Raw genomic sequence first — 23,654 nt, 5'->3', positions numbered from 1 at the left:
GATATCACAGGTATGGATTCTACTTGTTAAAAAAAAAGAAAATGTAAGAAAGTCCAAATTTAGGTGCAACCTGTGTGTGGAGAATCACTCATTTGCAAACAGATACTTAAGAAGCAAAGGAATCAAAGACTTAGAAATTATTGATCATAAGTGAAATGAGTTGTCCAGATATTTAGCAAGCAATACGGAGTGCTTAAGTCTGTAGACATTTTTCTTGGCAACTCCTTGAGATTAGGGACCATGAATTATGTTTTCTTTTTTTTTGGTAAAGCTTCCTCACCCAGCTTCTAGCACAGGGCAATTCACTTAGTATATGTTCGGTAAATGGAGAAAAAAAACATTCATTAAGGGCTTACTTTGCTGCAAGCACTGTGCTAAATGCTTCCAGTTGATCAATGACCAAATATATGTGAAATGCCTATGACAAGTAAGGTACCATATGCAGCGCTTCAGGGGCTGTAAAGAAGTATAATATGCCATTCTTATTATTGTTTCAAGGAATCAATTTCTCATTTTTCAATAACAGAATTTCACTCTATCAGGCATTAATGAATAAAGAAGCTAAGGGCCTTGTTTATTTAACAAGCATTTACCAGGCACAAGGTTCTCTGCTGGTCACTGAAAGGAACAACACAGTAAGGGTTAAGAGACACAATTTCTTAAGCACTTCTAAAGATGATTGACTTGGGGATTTGGCCGCTGAATTCAGGTGCTAGAGAATACATAGCAGCTGATATATATTATAGCTAAGCTGTAGATTTTAATTTTGATTAGATGTGATCCTTTGTAAAATAATTTACAAACACTCTCTCCTAACCATGACCCTCTCCTTGAAATATGTTTGTGTGCGTGTGTGTGTGTGTGTGTGTGTGTGTGTGTTACCAAAATACCCAAACTTCCCTCTTGGCTATCCTCCCTTTTTCCTCCCCATCTCAATCTCCACTGACTTCTTCCTCTTCCTCCAGTCTTTTCATAAGATTGTTGGTTATTCATTCCACCTTTCACATAGGCATGAATGAAGCCACAAATGGGGTGAGACAAATCGAATCTTCATGGAAACACCTTTGAAAACATACTATTGACATCTTTCTGTCCCTGCTCTTCCAAGGTGACTCTGCCAACAGTCATTGCCATCTCTGGGCTGTGCCTGAAAAGACTGCTTTGTAGACTACATGCAGGGATTCTTCGTGAAGTGAATGGCAACATTTTGAAACTGCATTTTGATTTTTGTGGGACACTGAAGCATGGTGGATAGAGCTCTGGCCTCAGAGCCAGGAAGTCTGGGTTCAGGTCGTGCCTCTGACCCATATTGTCTGTGTGAGCCTGGGCAAGTCATTGAACCTCTCAGTGCTCTAGGCAATGCTCTAAGCCTATAAGTTGCAGAGAAGGTGCTAACTTGCATCTCTGGAGGGAGTTTTTTGTTTTTGTTTTTTCACACTGGAGTTCCTTGTATCTATAAAATCACAGATTTAGCTCCTATTTCTATTTTATTGATAGAGGCAGTGCTGCCATTTGTAAGATCTGTCATCATCAGCAACTTGGCTTTTTTTAAACTTACAACCTTATGAAAACCTTTACTTAAAAAGAGCTACCCATTCTAAACTGAAGGTAAGTTTTAAACATGATATTTGTGTAGTTAAGTACCTACAAAAACCAAATAACATCCAAGAAAATTAGGTGAATCTGGCAAAGAAAAAAGTAAAAACAGATTACTTTCTTCTCTTTATCATTGTACAAATTTCACAGATGGTTTAATGACAATATTTTTCATTCCAGACAGCATTCAAAAGAGTTGACCCACCCTGCAGCTTTTGCTCCTCCAGAGATGATTGCATCCTCAGGTTACCCCAGAGAATTTTTTCAGCCAACATATAATTCGGATTGTTATTCACAACTGGCTTATGCAGACGGTTTTGATGAAGAGCCGCCTTTGCTAGAAGATAAGTTAAGCAAATGTTATTTAATATGCTTTGCATTTAGAGAATAGAAATAATCAGCATTAAATGAGTGCCTTCAGTATGCTATGTCCTGAGTTTTATGTGTGTTTCTTTTATGGAGAAGGGCCTACAAATTTTATTGAAATCAACAGCAACTAGATGGATGTCTTCTTGGGGAATGTGAATGGCACATATTCAGGTGATGATTCTAAGTTATTCATTTGAATCAGAAAAAAAACCAGGCTGTTATTAATCACCTCTTGTTTCTGCAGCTTAGACTTTTTCCTGTAACAATTATTGAAAACATCAATCACTCAGTTAGCATTTATTAAGCAACTACTATATGCCAACTACCGTGTGCTATTATGGAATATGCATGTAAGAAAGGCAACATTTTAAAGTTGAAAAAAGTCCCCCAGTAATAAAGTACTTCAGAACAATATATTGCCAATCAGGATTACATAGACTCTGAGAATCTTAGGTAGAACAGACTTTAGAAGTTACTGGTCCAATCACTTAGCTGAAGCTTGATTCTTCTCTATGACATCTCATGCCCAGCTTTGTGTGAGTATGAATGTATGTGTTTTCATGCTGGGTTGTAAAAGAGAGGTTTGCTGTTATTTTGCTGTAATGTAGATACCTTCCCTTCCCCTCACCCCTTTTCAGAGCTATAATGGGGACTTTTATGACAGCTACATGGCTGGTAGGGGAGAACAGTAAGATTTTTGGTTTTAAGGGAAGTTCATTCTTGGGAAATTTTGGAACAAAATCAGAAGACCTCTTAAGTTCTCAGAGTTTCCTTGGGCTTTTCACTAGTGGGTATGGTGGAACCTGGGCATATTGTCAGCACAAATAAATATGAAAAACATCAAATCTGTGGATAAAGGAGAGATGCTCTAACAGTCTAACAAAAATTCAGTTCATGGAATTAGACTTTTACCATATTAGTGGTTTCTGATATCAAGAGGAATAGAAAAAAAAACAACAACCCCATAATTTGAAGAAAAAAAGAGATACAGAAGACATTTTGCTTCTTTGTGGTCATAACCTCTTTTTTCCTCAGACTTAGTTCATCTAGTCTTTAGTGAAGAAACTTCATAGGTTAAACCATCTTTGCTTGGCCCTTAAGAAACAAGGAGGGTATCTGTACCTTTAAGACCTCTTCAATTCCTGCTTTTAAGTTTCAGAGTGGGAAGTGAGGTGGATGAGTAACAGTGAGTAGGACTGTGGAGGTGGGGTTCTTGGGAGATGTCTTAGTGTGGGATGGCAGAAGAGGGAGACAGAGACAAAGATTCCAGGCATGGTTTCAAATAGTAACATGTTCCTATATCCACCTTCTCTTACCTCCCCATACTCATCACCTCTCTCCTTCATTCCTTATCTGTAAGATTTACATACTTGAAATTATGTTTAACCAGTAACAACCCTTCTGAAACTATTATCTTGAAAGAATCACTGACTCAGAATTGGTAAGGTTCTCTGAGATCATCTAGTCCAACCCATACCTAAAAAGACATCTATTCTTCAACATCCCCACCAAATGCTCATCAGTGCTTTATTTGAAAACCTCAAGTAATGAAGAAATTGCTATCTCTTAGGGAAGCCTCCTCCACTTTTGGTTAGGTTAATCATTAGGAATTATTTCCTGTATTTAGCCTACCATGCCCAGTGCTTGGCACATAATATGCTTTTATATTCAAGGAATCTTGGAAGTGCTCTTAATTTACTCTTTAAAAGCAATTTGTTTTCATCTGCGCGGTATGTTCTGAGATATCTGTCTTTCTCATAAAGTCCTTAGCGTCCATCTGTACCATTCCAGTTTTGAAAGATCTATTTTCTTCAGTGAGCTTTTGAATCTCCTTTTCCATTTGGTTAATTCTGCTTTGGAAAGCATTCTTCTCCTCATTGGCCCCTTGCACCTCCCTTGCCAACTGAGTTAGGCTAGTTCTCAGGGTGCCAATTTCTTCAAGATTTTTTTGGTTCTCCTTTAGCAGGGAGCTGAACTGCTTTTCATGCTTCTCCCTCATCCCTCTCATTTCCCTTCCCAGTCTTTCCTCCACCTCTCTAACTTGATTTTCAAAATTCCTCTTGAACTCTTCCATGGCCCGAGCCCATTGGGTGGGCTGGGACACAGAATCCTCGATTTCTGTGTCTTTGCCTGATGGCAAGCATTGTTCCTCCCCATCAGAAAGGAAGGGAGGAAGTGTCTTTTCTCCGAGAAAATACCCTTCAATAGTTTTATTTCTTTTCCCTTTTCTTGGCATTCTCCCCCACCAGTGACCTGACCTCTGAATGTTCTCCTCACACCCACCTCGCCTCCTGGTCCTCCCAGCCAGGGTTTGGGGACTGAGATTCAAATGCTGCTTCCCACCTTAGGGTTTTTGGCGGGGGCAGGGCTGCTATTCAGTGCGAGAATTGAGTCCAGGTGGTCAGGGGCAGGGCCGCCTCTCTGGCTCAGTTCCCTCAGGGGGTTTATGCACAGACCATCCACAATGGATCCAGGCTCCCGCCCGTTTGGGGAGCCCCTGTCTGTAGCCGCCTCTCAGCTTCTATCTCCTGGGGGGGCCCGAGCCATGGGGGCACCCCACTCCCCTCTCGACCCGCCAAAGACACTCTCTCACCTATCCCCGTCAGTCACCTGTTGGTGGGGAGGCTAGTGCTGCCGCTGGAGATCCCGTCTCTGGAGCCTTCTCGGATCTGTACCTCTCGGAGCCCCGGCTGCCGCTGCCGCTGCAGGTCCGGGCTGGGCTCCGCGTCTGCAGCGCGACGGACCTTTAGCGAGAGGTTTGCAGGTCCCTCTGTGTGTGGGGGGACCCGCGTGGCCGCTGGAGATCCCGTCCCCGTAGCCCTCTCGGATCTTTCCCTCACGGTGTCATGGCCGCGGCAGGGCTGCCCTCTCTCCCCGTCCCGGCGCTCAGTCCACGGCGCGAAGGACCCCCCCGCGAGATGTTTGCAGGTCTCTCCAGAACAGAAATCTCCCTCGCTCCAATATTCCATGGTCTCTGGGTGCAGAATTCGCCCTGGGTTAGTCCCCTCTAGCCGTTCTGTGGTTTGTGGGTTCGGAGCTATGTGTATGTGCGTCTTTCTACTTCGCCATCTTGGCTCCGCCCCCAGCAATTTGTTTTCTTGAGGCAACTAGCTGGTACATTGGTTAAAGGAGTAGACCTGAAATCAGGAAGACCTAAGTTCAAATTCAGTTTCAGGCACTTACTAGCTGGGTGACCTTGGGTAAATCACTTAATCTTTGTCTCAGTCTCCTAAATTGTAAAATGAGAATATAAATAATGCTTACCTCTTGAGAATATTTGTAAAGAGCTTAACACAGTGCCTAGAACATAATAGATATTGTATAAATATTAGCTATCATTACTGTTATCACTATCCCTTATATCACAAATAATGAGTTTGCAGACTTCGACCCCCAGATGTCTTTCAGATGAATTCCTTATTCATGTGACGTGGTACTTTCTCCATCTCATATTTTTGAAGTTGATTTTTTTAAACCCATGTATGAGACACTTATCTTTATTAAATTTTATCATAGTAGATTAGGCCCAATCTTCTAGATCTGTCAAGATCCTTTTGGATCCTGACTCTGTCAGGAAGCAGGTCATCTGTGCCTTTATCCAAGTCATTGCTGACACTGCCAAACAGCACAAGACCAGCTATTGAGCTGTCTCCACTGGACATCCAACCTATAATGACTATTCTTTGGGTTAACCCATTCATTTTTTTTTTTTTTGGTCATCTAACCTACATCTTCTCACATTTTTACAAGGCTAGCAAGAGAGACTAGTTCAAGAATTCTCCAGCCAGAGTACAGAGTTACTGTCATGTCCCTCATTCTGAGTAGTCTCTATAAATATAGCTTAAGACTGTGCTGTCAGCTCCTACTGCTCAGTCACAATAGTGACTCATTTAGAAATTGCATGTTACTTAAACCTTTTATCATAATGACGAGTCTAGCCATATTTTCTCCATCGTACAAACAGCAAAATTTGTACCATTTCATTTTTGAACTCTTTTGGGATTTTACATTTACTCCTATTAAATTTCCACACATCTAAGGATTTTAAGGTAATGCAAGATTCATGTGTATGTTGCATCATCAAAGAAAGGATTAATGAATGCTCATTAGTTTGAGCATTAAGTATAAGCATTCAATGTTTGGTGATTAGATTTGGGGTGGGGGAAAAGAAGAATTGACAAAAATAATTTGACATATGAATATGTATATTTATAATGTCTCCACTGATCTAAACCTGTTATTGTCCATTAAATTCAATTTCCTAACTATGTTGGATAAGTTTACTTTCCCATGACATTTAGAATGTCTCCTTAAAATTAGTCCTAATCTCCGGTACCATTAAAATCATCAATATACCCTGACTTAATTACTCATTACTTTCTTAACCAGTTCCCCCAAAGTCATAATTCATTTTGATCAATAAAAACTCTCTAATGTGAAAAAGAAATTATTATATTTCTTTTCTGTCCATGCCGGCTAAGAAGGAATCATGATCCCTTTCCCCCATGTCCATCAAGCCATTCTAGGTGACCCTTGTCTACAATCAATTCTGAGCTTTTCATTAGTTTAATGCCACCTGCTATAACATGCTTCCTCCAGGCTGGGTAGAATTATGAAGGGCAGAGACCCATTTTGTCTCACAGAGCCTGAAAAAAGCATGATAAGTTGATAAATGGCATTTTATTCCCTTTTTTCTTGAGGAAAAGTCGTTGTGGTATTTAACAATACAGAACTGTAAAATGTACATACTTGTCACTCAAGCTACTTTCTTTGAGAAATATGTCTGTTTATTCTAGAAATGATTTATGTTATAAAACACTTACCTAACTTTGGAAAGGAATAACTTTTTGTTACTTGATAATGCATCATCAACATGTTAACAAATGAATCTTGAGATAATAATCAATTCTCACGTCAGACCAGAAAATATAGTAGAACTTAATATTTTGTATTTCTAACATAGGCCAATGTTTGTAGTTGAAAGGCCAGGGCCACAATTTACATAGAAAATAAAGATATTAATTTATTTTTATGGCACATTTATCATATACTTTGCTACCACTAGATGACAGCAAAGCAATAAATTTTAAATTCACATTTCATGGCAATTTCCTCCTCTATTTTTATTTTGCATAATAAGATATTGTGTAGGGCCCCTGTAATTAATGAATACTTATCATAATCTCCTTTGCATATTTGGCAATAAATTTGAAAGCAAAAATCAAGGTAGCTTACTTCAGCAAAACAAAACAAAACAAAAACCTTAAACCCTCAGTTCTTATAAAAGAGTTTTCAAGTCTTTTGTTAATTCATTGCTTTATTGGGCAAAACCAAAAGATGTGCAGAAATTAATCGTGCCATTTAACAAGTGGTTTGAAATACTTATAGCATTCCATAAAATATACTTTATTTTGATTATTTAAATACAGTTATGCATTTTTTTGAGAAGAGGTAGTCATGTCAGTCATTCACTCCATTTTCAGTAAGTATTCATGTAGTGCTGCCCCCAAGGCCCTATCCTTGGTGCTTTGGAGTAAAGCAAAGTTAATCTATCATATTAAACAATGGAAACATATGGTTAATGAAAGCCAGTTTGCAACAAAACTGCCAAGTTTGGAAATGATAAATTCCTCAGGTAGAATGAAACTGTAAAGTCTATTAATTCCTGAAAGAAAAATTGAATGAGATGGTCCATGCTGATTTAAGTGTGATAGATTACTCCTATTTACCAAAATGTTTATTCATTAAGAAATATGTAAATATTCATCAGGTGAACAAATAATTTATTCAATTTTATTCTTATTTTCAAGATTAAATATATTTTATAATTTACTTTATCAATAAAATTAATATGCTCTTAAGCTGTACAAGGACACAAGTCTTTATACAGATAGAGGGCAAATCTCATTCAGGTTTGCTAATGACAGCAGTCAATTCCCAGAGAGAGAAATGTTTGGCCATTGTTCTAGCAGTATTATTCAACTCTCATCCAGATTGATCGTTAAAAGGCCTTTCCGTATTCTGTGCATAGAATTTAGATTTTAGGGATTTATGAGTATGAAGAACTAGGGCAGAATTAAAAGCAGGTTTCTGCTCCTTGCCATACTTCCAAATGGTGCTCCACAGCCTTGTGAAGTCATGGATGCAGGTACTTTTCCTGTGCAGAAATAATTTATTCCCAGGGACAGAGAATTGTTGTGTCAGAGGCTCCTACTGCACAAAGAACTTGGGTTCACTTTAAGGAATTTTTAATTTTTTTTTTTTACTAATATTTCTTGAGTTAGGAAACCTTCTAAAATCTATTCCTGGTATCCCCACTATGTTGAGAACAACTTTCCATATGCAAGCAAGCTGGTAGAAGGTAGTAGAACAAAACTTCAAAGCCAGATCCTCTGATTTCAAATTGAGTCTTATGTCCATTGTACCATATTTTTTTCACAACAACCCTTCAAAGCTTGTGGGCAAAGATTTTTATCCCAACTATAGAGAGGAAGAAACTAATACAGAGAGGTTGTCCATGATCATATATATCTAGTATGTGTCAAACTTAAAGTGCATTAAACTTTCACTATACCATGCTGCCTCAACCAAAGGAAGTGCAGACCAGACATTGCTGCTGTCGGGGTGGTTACCGTGTATCCATAGCCCCCTATGGTGCAAGATAAGTGGAAGGAGCCATAGGGGTCAGAGGAGAGTTAAATACAGCAGCCGCTCTCTTAACCAGGTTGGAACTGCTCTCTTTGAGCTGAGCAAGGGGCATAGGGTGTGGACTTACAGGCTCTTTTGTTTGCCAGCATGTTTGCTGGGTCTCCTCAGATTCTCTGTCTTACAGTAGCACTACAGCTTCCTTACGGAAATCCTTCCTTCCAGTCTCCATCAGTTAGCAACTACTTCCTCTGGCTTTCTCTTTCCCCCACCCATACACTCCCCCAGATTGCTGTCATTCTCTTAAATTAGCAAAAGGGGAAGGAGTAAGAAAAGAAGATTCCAGTGTTTATGCATTAAAAGTGGCACTATCAGTGCCAATTACTCCCTTCTACCCCCAAATTCAATCATTATAGATAATACATTCTTTAAATTTAATCATCTAGGGATTTACTTTTAAAAACTAACTTCTGAGAAAATCATTCCTTTTGTGCCTCCTAGGCAGAATTCACTATATTCATGAAATAATTTTTCTTAATTCTTCTTCCTCATTATTCTGATTTTACTTGCTTCTGAGTGACTGGCTACTTTCTAAGTACTGGGGCTGTGTTCCTTTCCTTCCTTGAAGTTTTTCTCACTTTTCCATTCCCTCAAGGTTCCTCTTAAAATATGATTTTATATGATTGAAGAAAAAGTAACTGATATATAGAACGTATCTATTCTATGTTCTGTGTACATGTTCTATTTTTATTTTTTAATATAGAAACAATACCATGTGGTAGCAAGTTTCATCAGGGGATCTAATCTAATCCTATTTTTTTAAAAATTGGAAAATAGACCCTATAAAACCTAGAAAAATGCATAGCAAAGTAAACCTATAGTTACTAAACTGTATTGATTTTAACACTGTCTAAGAACCGTTGCCTTCCTTTGGCTAATGAATCAAAGAGGAAATCTGTTTGTCTATGGAATTTCATTTGCACACATTCAGCCATGGATGGGCAGTGACCTTATAAAATCATTCACACAAGCTACGATCCCTTTGATTTGGTGGGAGGACTTATCTTGTTTCTTCTTGTTTATATTTCAGTTGGTTAGCATAAGGACTATACTTCTCATCAGGAAGAAGAAAATTAAAAAAAAAATACTCAAACCTTACAGCCTCTCTAGGTTGTCACCTTTGCTTTGGCAATTGCTGCTAAGAATTTTATTTGAGCTAAGATTGTATTTGAGAGAAGATAATAAATATTTCTCAGTTTGCAAGTAGAATGTAAACTTGAATGCACTGCAAGAGCCTGCAAAATAGCTTCCGGTGGGCCTTTGTTCACTGGGCATTTGTCATAGGTCATGATCTGGACATGATAAGAGCCCAATTTTGTTTCATTTGGTTGTCAGTTACTTCTCTTTACTTCAAGTAAAAAAATCACTCTATTTATTTCTTCTGCAGAACTTGGAATAAATTTTGATCACATTTGGCAAAAAACACTTACAGTGTTAAATCCTCTGAAACCGGCAGATGGCAGCATTATGAATGAAACTGATCTCACAGGCCCCATGCTTTTCTGCATAGCCCTGGGAGCAACCCTGCTTCTGGTAATGTATGGCTGCGATCAGAAGACTGAGGGAAAAAAAAAAACCCAAAACAAGCTATAGATTAGGAAAGAAGTATTCCCTTATTATAGTGAAAAGTATTCATTTAACTTGAGTTTTTCTTTAGTGATAGCACAAGATTTAATAAAAACATAATACCCATACAAAACTACCTTCATGGGTAGACATAGATAAGGCATTAATTTAAATGACTTTGTAACAGTATAAAGTGTCAAAACTACATCAAAGAAAATTATAATAAATGCCATCTAGTTCATTTCCTTATTACAAAAAGGTAGAGTATAGGTAGAAAAGAGGGTGCCTTATATTTAGATTAAAATATAGGGCTTGAATGAAAGATTTATTTTGTAAGAAAATTCACATAATCTATTTATGAGGAACTCTTTTTTTTCTGGTTATTTTAATTCTTCACTCACAGGGAATTCTTTTCTGATTATTTTAATTCTTCACTTTTTAAAGCAATAACTTGACCAGAATTTCATTTTCTAAGGTATGGTGGCAATAGTGAGATTCTCTTTTGTATCCTTGTGTCTGTTAGTTGCTGTATCAAGATTCATCAGTGGATAATGAAAAAAGAATAATCCCTAAATGTTTGGATTCATGTATCAGACTGGGATTAAGAGGTTTTTGTTTTGAAAAATGTATCAAGTAAAAAAGAGAAAGGAAGCAAATCCTGGCAAAATGAGATGAGAAAAATAGCATCCGTAAATAAGTTCAAATAGGAGGATAATAAATCTGAATTTGTGATTTAATATACTTTACCAAACTCCTTATGATATGTAAAGATTTAAACACTATTTCAAAGAGAATATTGTTTACAGTTAAGTTCATTTAGAAAAAAATAAAAGATCTAAGGGGTTTTAAGTTTATGCAGGCTTAAAAATGAGTCAACATTGTGATGAAAGCCATGAGACAGTACAATACTAAGCTGCTTTAATTGAGTTATAGTATGATTAAGGATGTGGAAAAACCACCATACTTTTCTGTGATCAGATCAAACTTGTGTTAGTGTGTTTGATTCTGATTAATGCATTTTAGAAATGACATTGATAAACTGGAAAGTGTCAGAGAAGGATATTGAGAGGTCTCAAACTCATAATGTACATTGACTGGTTGAAGGAACTAGAGATGTTTCACCTAAAGAAGGGAAGACTTGGGCTTCTTCTTCCTCCCAGAGGGCAGGAACAAGACCAGTGAGGGGAAATTTCAAAGAAACATAGGCTTGAGATAAAGAGAAGCTTCATAATAGTGAGAACTGTCTAAGTGTGGAATTGGCTGCCTCCGGACAGAGGCATTCTTTCTTAGGTATTGATTGAACTAGATGGCCTCATTGGTTTCTCACAACTCAAAGATTCTCCACTCTAGTCCCCTAATTTTCATATGAGCAACACGAGGTCCACGGAGGTAAATAATTTATTTGCTGAAGGTTGAATTGCTAGCATGTTTCAACGCATCAACAAAAAATAGGTGTCCTTTTTCTCTGATTTGTGCTTTTTCACTATACTTGTCTCAAACTTGAAGATATAAAAATTCTGAACATGAAACAGACAGTTCCATTAGTGTAGAAAGAGAAACAAAGGGCATACAAACTGATGAAAGAAATGTAGAAACTAAGAAAAAATTCTCATTGAGAATTAGCAAGTTTCTTCCCTTTCAAATAAAAACTGAAGTTCCAACTGAAAGATCTACTTTGCAAATGCTTATCTAACTAAAGATATTTTTAAACGCTCATTTCAAAAGATTAGTCAGCCTAGTGTTATGTATCAATTGCATAGTAATTTGTTTTAGTGAAAACCACATCATATCCATTTAAACTAATAGCATTTAGTGATACCATCTTATTTTTTCCTCTCTACAGAAGCAGATGTAAATTCCCTGTAAATCAAACACTATATCAAGTAGAGTTTTAATTTAGCTGCTGACCTCCCTTCTTCTGTCTTTGTCACAGTAATTTGATAATCTTAGATTAAGCTGCTAAGGAAGGCTATGTCAATTAATCAAATAGTCAGAAACAATCAATTTAATATATTAACTAATCTTTTTTCCTCAAGTCATTTGTAATATTGCAATTGTTAGTTTTTTCTGTTGAGAATATAATCTTCTTCTTTCAAGGGCAGAATTAATTCTATTAAAATATATAATAGTATTTTCTGATAGTCAAAAGTTCTTTGCTTTTCAATAAGGAGACAGAATGGTACAGTGGTGAAAATATTAGTAAATTAATTATTAAGAGTCAGGAGACTGGGTTCTAACTCTGGGTTTCAGTTTCACTCTGCAAAATAAAATCAGACTAAGTGTTCTAAAGCTTCAATCCAAATATTCTATGAAATATTACTTGATGAAGTATATTTTTCTAAATCTTTTCATACTGAGTATTAAATTTGATGATCTTAAATTTGATTCAGATTAATATTGAATTGTTTCTATACTTTGACATATCTATAGTCTCAAACCATTTTTGCATGTTTTCTCAATCTGTGTCACTATTGTTCACATTTGTCCATAAGCTATCCTCAGAGTCTATCAGACATTCTAGCCTTCCCTTTTAACATTGTGTAGATACCCATGGAAAACACAGATTATCCATCTATATAGCTGTGGAACTCTACCATTTTTTTTCTTTCTGATCATATGTATCACTTTGCCTTTAAGTCATCCACTAAGTTACTTTTCTTGCACAATTCTTTACTGTTGAGTTATTGTAGCCTACTCATGTCTACCATGTACCTCTTTAGAGCACTTAATGCTAATTCTTTAGAGACTGTTATATTCCATTACTTGCAATCACTGAAGCTTCACCAGAAGATTGTTGATATTGAAAAGATGAACTTAAAGCAGTTAGGAGGGCTGTGAAGAATTTTACAGAGTACTTTGTTTCTTCCCCATAACCAGATATATGTCCAAAGTGCAAACTGGAGAAAAAGTAAAAGGTCTGGAAGAATTTTTACCATCTAAGTTATCAGGGAGAATGAAATGTCCTTGTAAGAATGGAGATGATTCATAGAGAAAAGAAAAATGCTTACATAAAGAAAACTGAGGGAAATTCTCACCTGTATCAGGCAGGCAGAGGGTCAAAGAACATGTGTGTTCATCCTTCGTTGCCGAAGAAGACCATGCCATCAGAGAAATAATGACATGACTTGCACTTGATTTTGTTTTGAGTGAGGGAGGGCTGTGCAAGTCACCAGCCTCATTTCTGCTCCAGAACCATCTGAATCCAGTGACCATTAGGATTCATTAGGATGAATGGAGATGACCCAAGATGAGGCAATTGGGGTTAAGTGACTTGTCCAAGATCACACAGCTAGTGAGTGTCAAGTGTCTGAGGTGAGATTTGAACTCAGGTCCTCCTGACTCCAGCACTGGTGCTCTATCCACTGCACCACCTAGCTGCCCCAAAGAATATGACATTGAATAGGAAGAAGAAGAACCTATGACTATTTGGAGATATATAGTAGTAATGAAACCCTTTCTGAAAAGGAGGAAGTTGGGCCATCCCTGAAGGAATAATTTTTTTTGTGCTTCAAGAAATAATGATGTGGATTTCCAGATGGCATTAGTTAAGAAGATAAGCATTACAGTTCAGAAAAAGAAGAGTAGTGAGTTGATATTGTGGTAGCTATTTGATAACCTGGGATAGGCCACAGAGGATTTTTTTATTTCTATTAAATGTATCTGGAATGAGGTGATGATAATGGTGGAGTGCCTTCCAAGAATCATCAAAACTTATGACAACTTTTCTTTCTAGTAATCTTTGTAGAAATTAATTGTGGAGATAAATGATATTAAAAGAAGGAAACTAACAAGATTTGTTTAAAATTATGAATTTCTGGGGAAAAATCATCAACATAAAACCATGAAGGTGTCAGGTGTAGACATAGTGTTTTCATTGCTACTGGTGGTTGAAATTAAGGGATTATGAGTAAAATGAAAGATTGGAAAGAAGATGTCTTGGTGTGGGATTTGAATTTCTAGACAATGGCTGAAAATATAGAAATGATATGTATCTTGGTTTACATCTAACAAGACTTAGAAAATATGTTTGCCAGAATTTTATGAGTCAAATCAAGAGGACATTAAATTAAAAAGGAAGGGGGATATGAAACTGTCTATATAGATTGGACAAACCTATATACATTTATATTGAATCTACTACTCTGTATAGATATATATGTGTATATATATACACATATATGGACACACATATACATATCCACACACACACCTATATCTCTCTATCTTTGAGAAACCTAGTATTTCACAGAAGATAATACCCAAGAAAAGAGCCAGCAGTAAAACTCTTAGTATCAGATGCCCATATGTGAATGAGTAACTCACTGATGATAAGTGTGAGCTAGAGATCTGAATGTGAAGGGGTTGATTTAACCTAATAAGTATTACAGAAAATGGTGGTATGTAGCTCATGACTGGAATTTAGCTCTATATAAATACCTATACAAAAGGAACATATTTGATAAAATTCAAAAGGTCACCTAGTGGTATTATCATTAACATGCAACCATGCGAGGAAATCCAGGACAATATGGGGCAAAGCATAGTGGAGATCACTTCAGGGAGGATCCAGGAAAATAAAAAGAAAAGTGATGTTGTTGGAGTGCATACTACAGACCACCTAGACAAGAAGAATTGGATGAGGAGTTTAGGAACATCACAAACTTGGAACAGAGGTAAGACATTATAGTGGTAAGTCCTTCAATAATCTGGAAATCTTGCTGGTACTCTTTCTCTATTGAAGGTGAAGTAGCCAATACATTTGTGAGTTGCATTTATGATTATCCCGTATTTTAAGAGGTAGTAATAGAAAAGGGGAACTGTCTAATTCTGATAGAAAAGTAACAACATGTTTCTGAATTATGAATGACAAAAATTGGGAGAGGGGTATAACAATCCATTAAAGTTTGTGATAGAGAGGAAAGTCATGTTATCTACTCATGTGCACCCTAGATTTTGGCAGAGTTGATTTTAGGGGATTCAGAAAATAAGCCAATAGCATTTAATAGATTAATATGTTGAAAAAGAAGTCTCTTCAATATAAGGGAAGAGAACAAGAATAAAATTCTGAAGATATAGGCAGATATGTTTCTGATGAGGAGAAAAAATGGGAGTTGCCTAAAGATGTGGGTGTGGACACACAAGAAACTCACTGACAAACATATTTAAAATATACACATGCAGAATATGGGAGCATAGAATGAAAAAAGATTAACATAGCCCTGTAAAGCAAGTGTAGAGTGCTAGAGCCTACATTGAGCTAAGGGTCTCAATGAATACAAATAATCACAAAGTTGTTTAAGGTTTGCTTGTTTCTCTTGTTATATAAGTGTCAGGTGGATTATCAAGAAAGAGTTTTGTTCATTGTTTGGGGTGGATGGAATATTGGTAGTGGTGGTGAAGATGTTAGGGAAGATGGGCTCCTTTTCCACAATGATTTCTTCTCTCAGTGATGGCTGTGGGTGCTGGGCTAGAAGAAGGTCTGGTTTCTTTTGGAGGGGGAAGGCACTGCTATTCCTAAGACTCTTGGGTTCAAGGTACTGGGCTGTCCCCATCAAGATCTGAAGAGAGATGCTGATCAAGGTGGTGGTGGTGGTGGTGATGATGATTTGATTTGCCTGGCACTTGCTTTCTGTCCTTACCTCAAGGTGCCTTGCTGTTTCAGCTAGACTGGCTTACCTGTCCTGTGTGTGTGACAGTTGTTTGGCAACTGGAGAGAATGATTGGCCCCTTCTCTACAGGTGTTGTTTTTTCAGAAGCTTGCTATGGGGCTGGACTAGAATTGGAAGTATTGCCACTCCCAGGGTTCTGTAGTTGGTGAGCAGTCATAAGTGAAATGACAATTATGCAGCATCTAGCTACCTACCCTCAATAAATTCATACCAGCAGGCTTAGATTAATTATATTCTAGAGAGCAGAATGAACTACCAAAAATGATGGCTGAGTGCTATTAGTGCTTTCTGAAAGATCATAGAGAATGGGAAAGATATTGCATTATTAGAAAAATACAAATATTTTCCCTATTTTTTTTAAAGGGAAGAGGATGGAGATTGTTAAGTATCATCCAATAAGCTTGACTTTTATTCATGGAAATATTCTATAACACATTATTAAGAGAGTAGTAGGGGAGTGCTTAAAAAAGGGAAGCAATGATCACTAAAAGCTTGCATGGCTTCATCAAGAACAGGTCATGACAGACTAACCTCATTTATTTTATAACAGGGTTAATAGACTTTTACATCAAGGGAATGCTGTACACATAATATACTTAAATTTCAACAAAGCATTTGACAAAACTTCCCATGGTGATAAAAATGGGTAGATATGGTCTAGATGATTTGGCACCAATCCAGTTACTTTCTCTGGTGGGCGAGGGCAAAACTAGGTCTGTGTCAAGTTGGAGGTAGGTTTCTAGTATTTGCTCTAGGAATATAGCCTTGAAGCTTTCCTATTTAACCTTTTAAATAATGACTTGGATGAAAACACAAGTGGAATAATTTTTAGATGGCAGAAGACAAAACTTGGAAGAATAATACGCTCACTGACAGAAGCTGGATCTAAAAATATCATGGCAGGAAAGAACAATGAGATGAAGTAAGACAAAATTTAAAGGGAATAAATCTGTTTCTTTTCAAGGGGTAATGCTATTTGGGGCTACTTTAAGAGACACATAACGTCCAGGATGATGGTGCTAAGATATATTCTGTACTTCCTGAACTATATTATAGAAAAGGCACAGATTAGTTGGCACATGTCTCAAAGAGGGTAACCAGGATGGTTAAAGGACTAGAGAGCTGGTAATATAAGGATTAGCTGAAGGAACTGAAAATGTTGAGCCTAAAAAAGACTCATGAGGGATATGATTGCTATCTTCCAGTATCTGAAAAACTCTCTTGTGAAAGAGGGGTTAAGACTCCACTTGTCCCAGGGAACAGACCTAGGAGCAGTGATTAGAAACTGCAACGAGATTAGGCTTGATTTAAGAAAAAAGTCATAATAACAAGAGCTGAGCAGAATGGAATAGGTTGTTTCAGGAAGTATAGTGTGTTCCACTCCTCTGGAGACCTTCTAGCAAAGAGTAGATGACCACCAGGTTGGCCATATTGTAGAAAGTTAGCTACAGATTGAACTGCATGGTTTCTGAGGCCTTCCCAGCTGTTAGGTGCTATAAAAACAGAAACCAATTAATTTGGTCACTTTTATATTATAAACACTAACAGATGATTTCTGATCAAATAGGAAGAAAGGACGCCCTCATAGAACTTCTACTTCATTGAAGTATTCTGCAGTGCTCCAGTAACTCCACAATGTTTTGTGCTTCAGCAAACCCTTCCCAACCACAGTCCCAAAAGGCTAAGTAGAGAAATGTGCAATATTTTGTAAATAATATTTTTTCCAGTAGCTGAATTCCCTAAATTCCCTAAGGACAGTCTTGTAGGAACCAGAGCCAGCAGTGAGCCAGCTTTAAAATATCCTCCCTCTTCATTGCCATCTGAATTTCCTCTTGGTGCATTGTGTTTGCTTGTGTGATTAAGTTGTGATATTTCCATTTCTTTCAGGCGGGAAAAGTTCAGTTTGGCTACGTGTATGGCATGAGTGCGATTGGGTGCCTTGGGATTCATGCTTTACTGAACTTGATGAGCACTTCAGGAGTGTCATATGGCTGTGTGGCAAGCGTGCTGGGTTACTGTCTGCTCCCTATGGTCATCCTGTCCAGCTGTGCCATATTCTTCTCACTGCAGTAAGTATCTGTGTGTGCTAATTGACCCCACAAGCACAATCTCAGCTAAGACAGTGGCATACCAGAGCAGCTGTTTCCTGCCTCTGAATATTTTAGTTGTGGGATTGGTAGGGCTATGGTTATTAAAAAGGTTCAAAAAGAGGGAAAAGTAGGTCAGTGTTGGTCTCAGGTGCATTATCCAACTCTACAACTTTTTAAAAAAAATCTCCGTTTTTCTTTAAACCTGGAACCTTTTAAGCTGTCATCTTGTAAGCTACTGACTCTTAATGTGAACTGGTGCCTTGGGTACTATGATGACTACAAACAAAACATTCACTTGTTTGATTTTTTAAAAATAAGAACTCTGTGAACATTGACAGATTGTCTGGGTTCCCAGGCAATTTTACTACCCAAGAGAAGAGCAACTCTGATCTATCTCAGCACGACTTCTTGCAGTAAAGACTTCCCAGTAACACTGAAGGGGACATTGTGACTTTGTGATAAATACACTGTGGGATATATATGCTTTGTCAACTATAAAGGATGATATAAGTGGAAGGTGTTATTATTAGTACAGTGACAGATTTTGGCTCAATATAAAGAGAAAGTCTTACTCCAACATCTCATTGTGAGGAGAGGTGACCATAGGTTGTGAGAGATAGTGAGGCATAGTGTGTCATATTGGATTCAGAGTCAGGAAAACTTGGTTCCAGTACTGCATCAGATATTTACTACTATGATCCTTGGCAAGACACTTTAACTCTGAGCCTCCATTTCTAAATCTGTAAAAATGGGGTTATCAGTAACACCTGCAATATCAGAGTCATCGTAAGACTGTAATGATGATTTTTTCAGCCATAGCAACACTCAAAGACTGTCACAGAGGGCTTTTGCCTGTGCCAGTGGGCAGAGCATTTGTTGGCATTTCTTTCCATTGATCATCAAATGAGGGGAGGGGTAGGATCTCAGAGTAACCTGGAAAAGGGAAAAATAAAGAACAGAAGTCTGGGAAGCCCCTCATTTACTTTTGCCTTTAAAAGCCCTCTCACATATCACTGATGACATTGTTTTAAGCAAGACTGAATTAGTTGGAGATAGTCCTGGTTAATCATTCAAGAATTGGATGCCAGAGTCACTTTGTCACTTTTTTAATGCAACTTATGTGCATTAAAACTAATTAAAACTAGTGTGTGTGTGTGTGTGTGTGTGTGTGTGTGTGTGTGTGGTGTGTGTGCTTGGTGTTCCTCAAGCATCAGCATCAAGGACTTTATTCCTGTCTGAACTCACTGCAGTGAAACAAGAGGTGGTTAGGTGGTTGGATGACCTAAAAGCCAACCTGATATGGAATGCACTTACATGAACTCAAGCATGCTAATGAAAAGAGGTTATACTATGATATATTATGCCCTTTAAAAATTTGGTCTAATTTTTTTCCTGTTTAGAAAAGAGTTTAAAAGTCATAGAATGTTAGAGGGAGAAAAAAACCTTAAAAATCTAGTTTAGGAGTTCCTTACCTTTTTGTGTCATGGACTCCTTTTACAGTGATTCCCAATACTATGGTGGTTTGTTGTCTACATTCATAATTGAAGGAAATGCTAAATTTCAGGTAGAGGTTAGGAAGAAGAAAGATGTAAATTTTTTTTCATCTAAGTTCATGGACTCTCTGAAATCTATCCATAAACCTCAAGCTAACATCTCTGTTTGGAACTCAGACATAGTCCAAACCAGTCATTTTTCAGATGAAGAAACTGAGGATCAGAGGGATGAAGTAATTGACCAAAATCTCTTAATGGGTAGACCTTAGGGACATTTAAGCAAAACTGTCACTTGTTTATTTTTGTTTTTAAAAGTTTTATTTGCTGGGTTTTTGTTTGTTTGTTTTAAAACCAAAGACATTTTCCCCCAAATTCCACCTCTCAACATTGAACCCTCCCTTCTAACAAGGAAAGGCATTTACACAAAACCTGACACAGGGACCAAGGCTGATAGATAAGTTATACCAACTGTCTTTCTCTGTAGTCTCTCTTCTTTCTACTGAGAAGAGGAAGTAATGTTTCAGGATCAGTTCTCAGGGACTAAGAGCAGGCATTATAATTAGTCAATATTCAACTTCCTTTCAGTGCTGTTTTCATTTACATCATTGTTCTCATTGAATACATTGACAAAACCTTTTAAAAGAGGATTTGTTCTAATATGTGTTTATCATTTTAGGCAAAGTTGAGATGTAAGCCAAGAATATCAAACACTGTAGATAGTTGTAAAATGTCAGTAGATTTTCAAAGTATTTGAGTTTAGGATAATAATCTTGCCTTTTGTCAGTTCTTATAATTTAATGTTTTGGTCATTGGGTTTTAGAGGTTAAATCATGAATAACTACAATGAAGCAACAAACAAAACTAGTTCCTAAAACCATTAAACTAGAACTACTTTCACGTGCCCTGATTATATTAACTGCACTAAATAACCAGGTATCATTTTATAGTTTCATTTAGAAATTCAGTAAAATAAATTACTATAGAAATTATTCCTAGTTGATTGATCCAACATGTAACATTTATTGCAGTGCTTTAAAATGTTCTTGATGGGCACAGGGTCTAAGAACATTTTTATCTGAACAGTGTTTCACAATAAATTTCTCAGAAGGTTTTTGCTGGTGTAGGAATAGAGGGTAGCTCTGCTGCTCTCATATACTAAATAACATTCCAAGTCATCTCTTCATATCCTAAGAAAGCCAAGACAGACAGAAGTGAATAGTGAATAAATGACAGAGTCAATGATTCAGTCAAAATGCATTTATTAATTGCTCTCTGCTAGACACTGGGGACACACTCTGCACCCAAAGAGCTTGTGTTCTCCCAGAAAGACAAGACATACGAGCTCCCTGCTCCCTCCCCTGCCTCTTAACACCATGTTGATTGTGTGATGTTGGGGCAAGTCACTTTATCATTTTGGAGTTTCAAATTGTCTCATCTGTGAAATACTTTAATACTTTCTCTAAAGGTTCATGTTATTATTGATGTGGATACTCTTTGCCCTCATGTAGATCGAAACCACTCTGTCACTTAGGAGATGCTTTTGAAGAGTTACCATGACTGAAAAATTAATTACCCTGCACCCAGCCTAACTTTTTAACCTTAGTTGTTTTTCTTCAAACATAGACTGGTCCTTGGATGGGAGGCATACAGTCCTTATCATTAGGTTGGTACTTAAAGCCTTTCCACCTTGGTCAGACCTGCAAGAGTTGCTTACTTGTTGGCCTACCCTTCAAAAACCCAGGGCCACTTTTACTCTGTGATATAATAGGAATATAGCAGGAGATCTATGAAATAAGAATAATTTAATTCAATTCAGCAAGTTTGTATTAAATGTTTTCTATGAGCAAGAGATATAGAGTAGAGGAGTGCATAGAGACTTGGATACAAATTCCACCTCTGTCAGGGTTGTGCCATCCTGGGTAAGTCACTTCAGGTCTCAGTGAATCAAACAACTTTCTAAAGCTATTAAGTTTCAAAACACATTCTCTTAAAGGAGTTTTCTTCACTAGCAATTCTCTACTACACCAATGAAATTAAAGGTCTGAAACCCTCCTTCTCCCAAATGTACAAAGCCATAGACATATGAGACAAAACAAAAACAGTCACTGTTCTCAAGGATCTAACAATCTACTATAATAGTCTGAATCCCGAACCACCTGACATCTTGAAGGCCCTTCCAGTGATAAAGATTTAAGATTCGGAGCAATGCGTTTTTTCAGGCTAAAAAGGAAATCCTTCCTCCACCTCATTCCTAAATTTTCTACAGTAACCAAGATTCAGGGCTTTGTTGCTACCAGAATACTGCCATGCTGCCACTACATATAGTCACCTCTCTGTACAATATTTGACCAAGCCTTTCATGGAATCCTAGACTATTAGAACTACCAGGCTTCTTGAATATCATATGGTTTCTCCCCCTCCTTTTACAGATAAGGAAATTGATGCTCTAAGAGGTAAAATCACCCATTTAAAGTCATTAATGGTAAGACTACTCTGGTAATTGATGAGTGCAAAATTAGGCTTGAAATAGGTAGCTGTAATGACAGAGCTGGCGCATAATTCAACAGAATCCTTGGAGTTGCTTTCCCTTATTGCAGCTGTCCCCCTCCTCCAAACTTTACATTCATATTTGCATATACTGGCAATGCATCAATGGAATAGTTAAAAGTTGAGCCATTAACTCCATGTTCAAGGTAGGGATACATTCAGCCCCAACTTTAGAGGGAAGGCATTGGGCTGGCAAAGAGAGAATTAAAGGTGATATCTGAACTGTATCTGATTACACAACTGCTTCGATAGATGTCTAATAAGGTACTTCAAGATATGAGATGTGGAGACTTGAAAGAAGCGGGATGAGAGTGGCTTCATGAAGATTTTCCTATTTCCAGGGGATTTTTTATTTTTTACCAAAGTGTAAGTCTTATAGCTGGATTTAGTAAGATTCTTGGCTCTGAATTTGTGACTTCCTTTCATCTTATTGTGTATTAATCATACAGTTTTCTTACTTCTAGGGGGACCATTGGCACCATAGCAGCACTAATCATCATTGGATGGTGTAGTCTATCTGCATCCAAAATCTTCAGTTCAGCACTGACTATGGAAGGACAGCAACTTCTAGTTGCCTACCCTTGTGCCTTACTTTATGGACTTTTTGCCCTCGTGACTGTTTTTTAACGCATTCGGAATAGTCTTATTGTGTGTTCTTTGTTTGCAAGTTTTTGGAAAGGGATTTTACATTAATGATATGAATTTTCTTTGCCTCTGAATAGATAATAGTAAATTGAGAAACAACACCATTTAAAGATTGTAAAGAAGCTTCTCTGGCTTGAAAGATATGTTTGCCTTTCTGCTTGTAAAATAAGATCTAAAAATAAAATGATTGTAAAACAAAATAACTCTTTTAAGGAATTTTTCCATAACTCTTAAGCAGAGAATATAATTGGGATATAGTTATACCTTGCTTGACTCACTAGAAATATTCATGGAGAGTTGTGTATTAAGTAAAATCATATGTACTAAGGGTATTTGCTTCTTAAAAGTGTCCTATGGAAAATAAATTGAGAAACTAAAGAATTTCTCTGTAGTATGTGGTCAGTCCTTAGTCCAATGTGAGTTTTTTTTTTTTAAATGAGTCACATTACAGTCTTCTTTATACTGGTAGGTGTAAAGTACAGGTATTATAGATAGTTATAAAAATAGGATAGAAAACTATCTTGACTTTTCCTTTGTGCATATTAGGGGAGCTTCTTAATTTGAAGGGAGATGAGTTTCTCTGAGTCTTCCTATTGACAACCAGTATTATCCATTTCATTAGGCACCATTAGAACCCAGACTGGGCCCAGGAATATGGCTGCCAAGATAAAAGGATGGCTACTGATATACTTATCAATCATTATTTCAATAACGATTTATTAAATAAATAGTGTGTCAGGCTGACTAGAAACTTGAGACAAAAATGAAACAGTTGCTTTCCTCATGGAGTTTATATTCTAGACGGAGGGGGGGTGTCAACATATAAATCCATAGAAAATAAGTGCATAGAAAATAAATTCAAGGTAATTTTTTGGGGAAGGCATTAATGGCTATAGGGGTGGGAGAATCAAAAAAGGAACATATGGAAGATAGCATTTGATCTGAATTTAGAAAGAAATGAAGGATTCTAAGAG

The 23,654-nt window shown here is 37.2% G+C and overlaps 1 protein-coding gene across 1 annotated transcript in view; it reads left to right on the top strand.

Moving 5' to 3' along the window:
- The window catches only part of YIPF7 (Yip1 domain family member 7), a 29,453-nt gene extending 6,392 nt beyond the window's left edge, over window positions 1-23,061 (top strand). Inside the window, 4 exon segments of the mRNA XM_072620641.1 lie at window positions 1,777-1,955; window positions 10,058-10,203; window positions 17,793-17,974; window positions 22,500-23,061. Of these exon segments, the coding sequence (XP_072476742.1) occupies window positions 1,777-1,955; window positions 10,058-10,203; window positions 17,793-17,974; window positions 22,500-22,662 (670 nt within the window). The 3' untranslated portion in view covers window positions 22,663-23,061.
- The last annotated feature ends 593 nt before the right edge of the window (window positions 23,062-23,654 follow it).

This window comes from Notamacropus eugenii, chromosome 6 (assembly GCF_028372415.1).
Source record: "Notamacropus eugenii isolate mMacEug1 chromosome 6, mMacEug1.pri_v2, whole genome shotgun sequence".
In the NCBI taxonomy this organism is placed as follows: domain Eukaryota; kingdom Metazoa; phylum Chordata; class Mammalia; order Diprotodontia; family Macropodidae; genus Notamacropus; species Notamacropus eugenii.
This window is presented reverse-complemented; position numbering and strand designations above follow the sequence as displayed.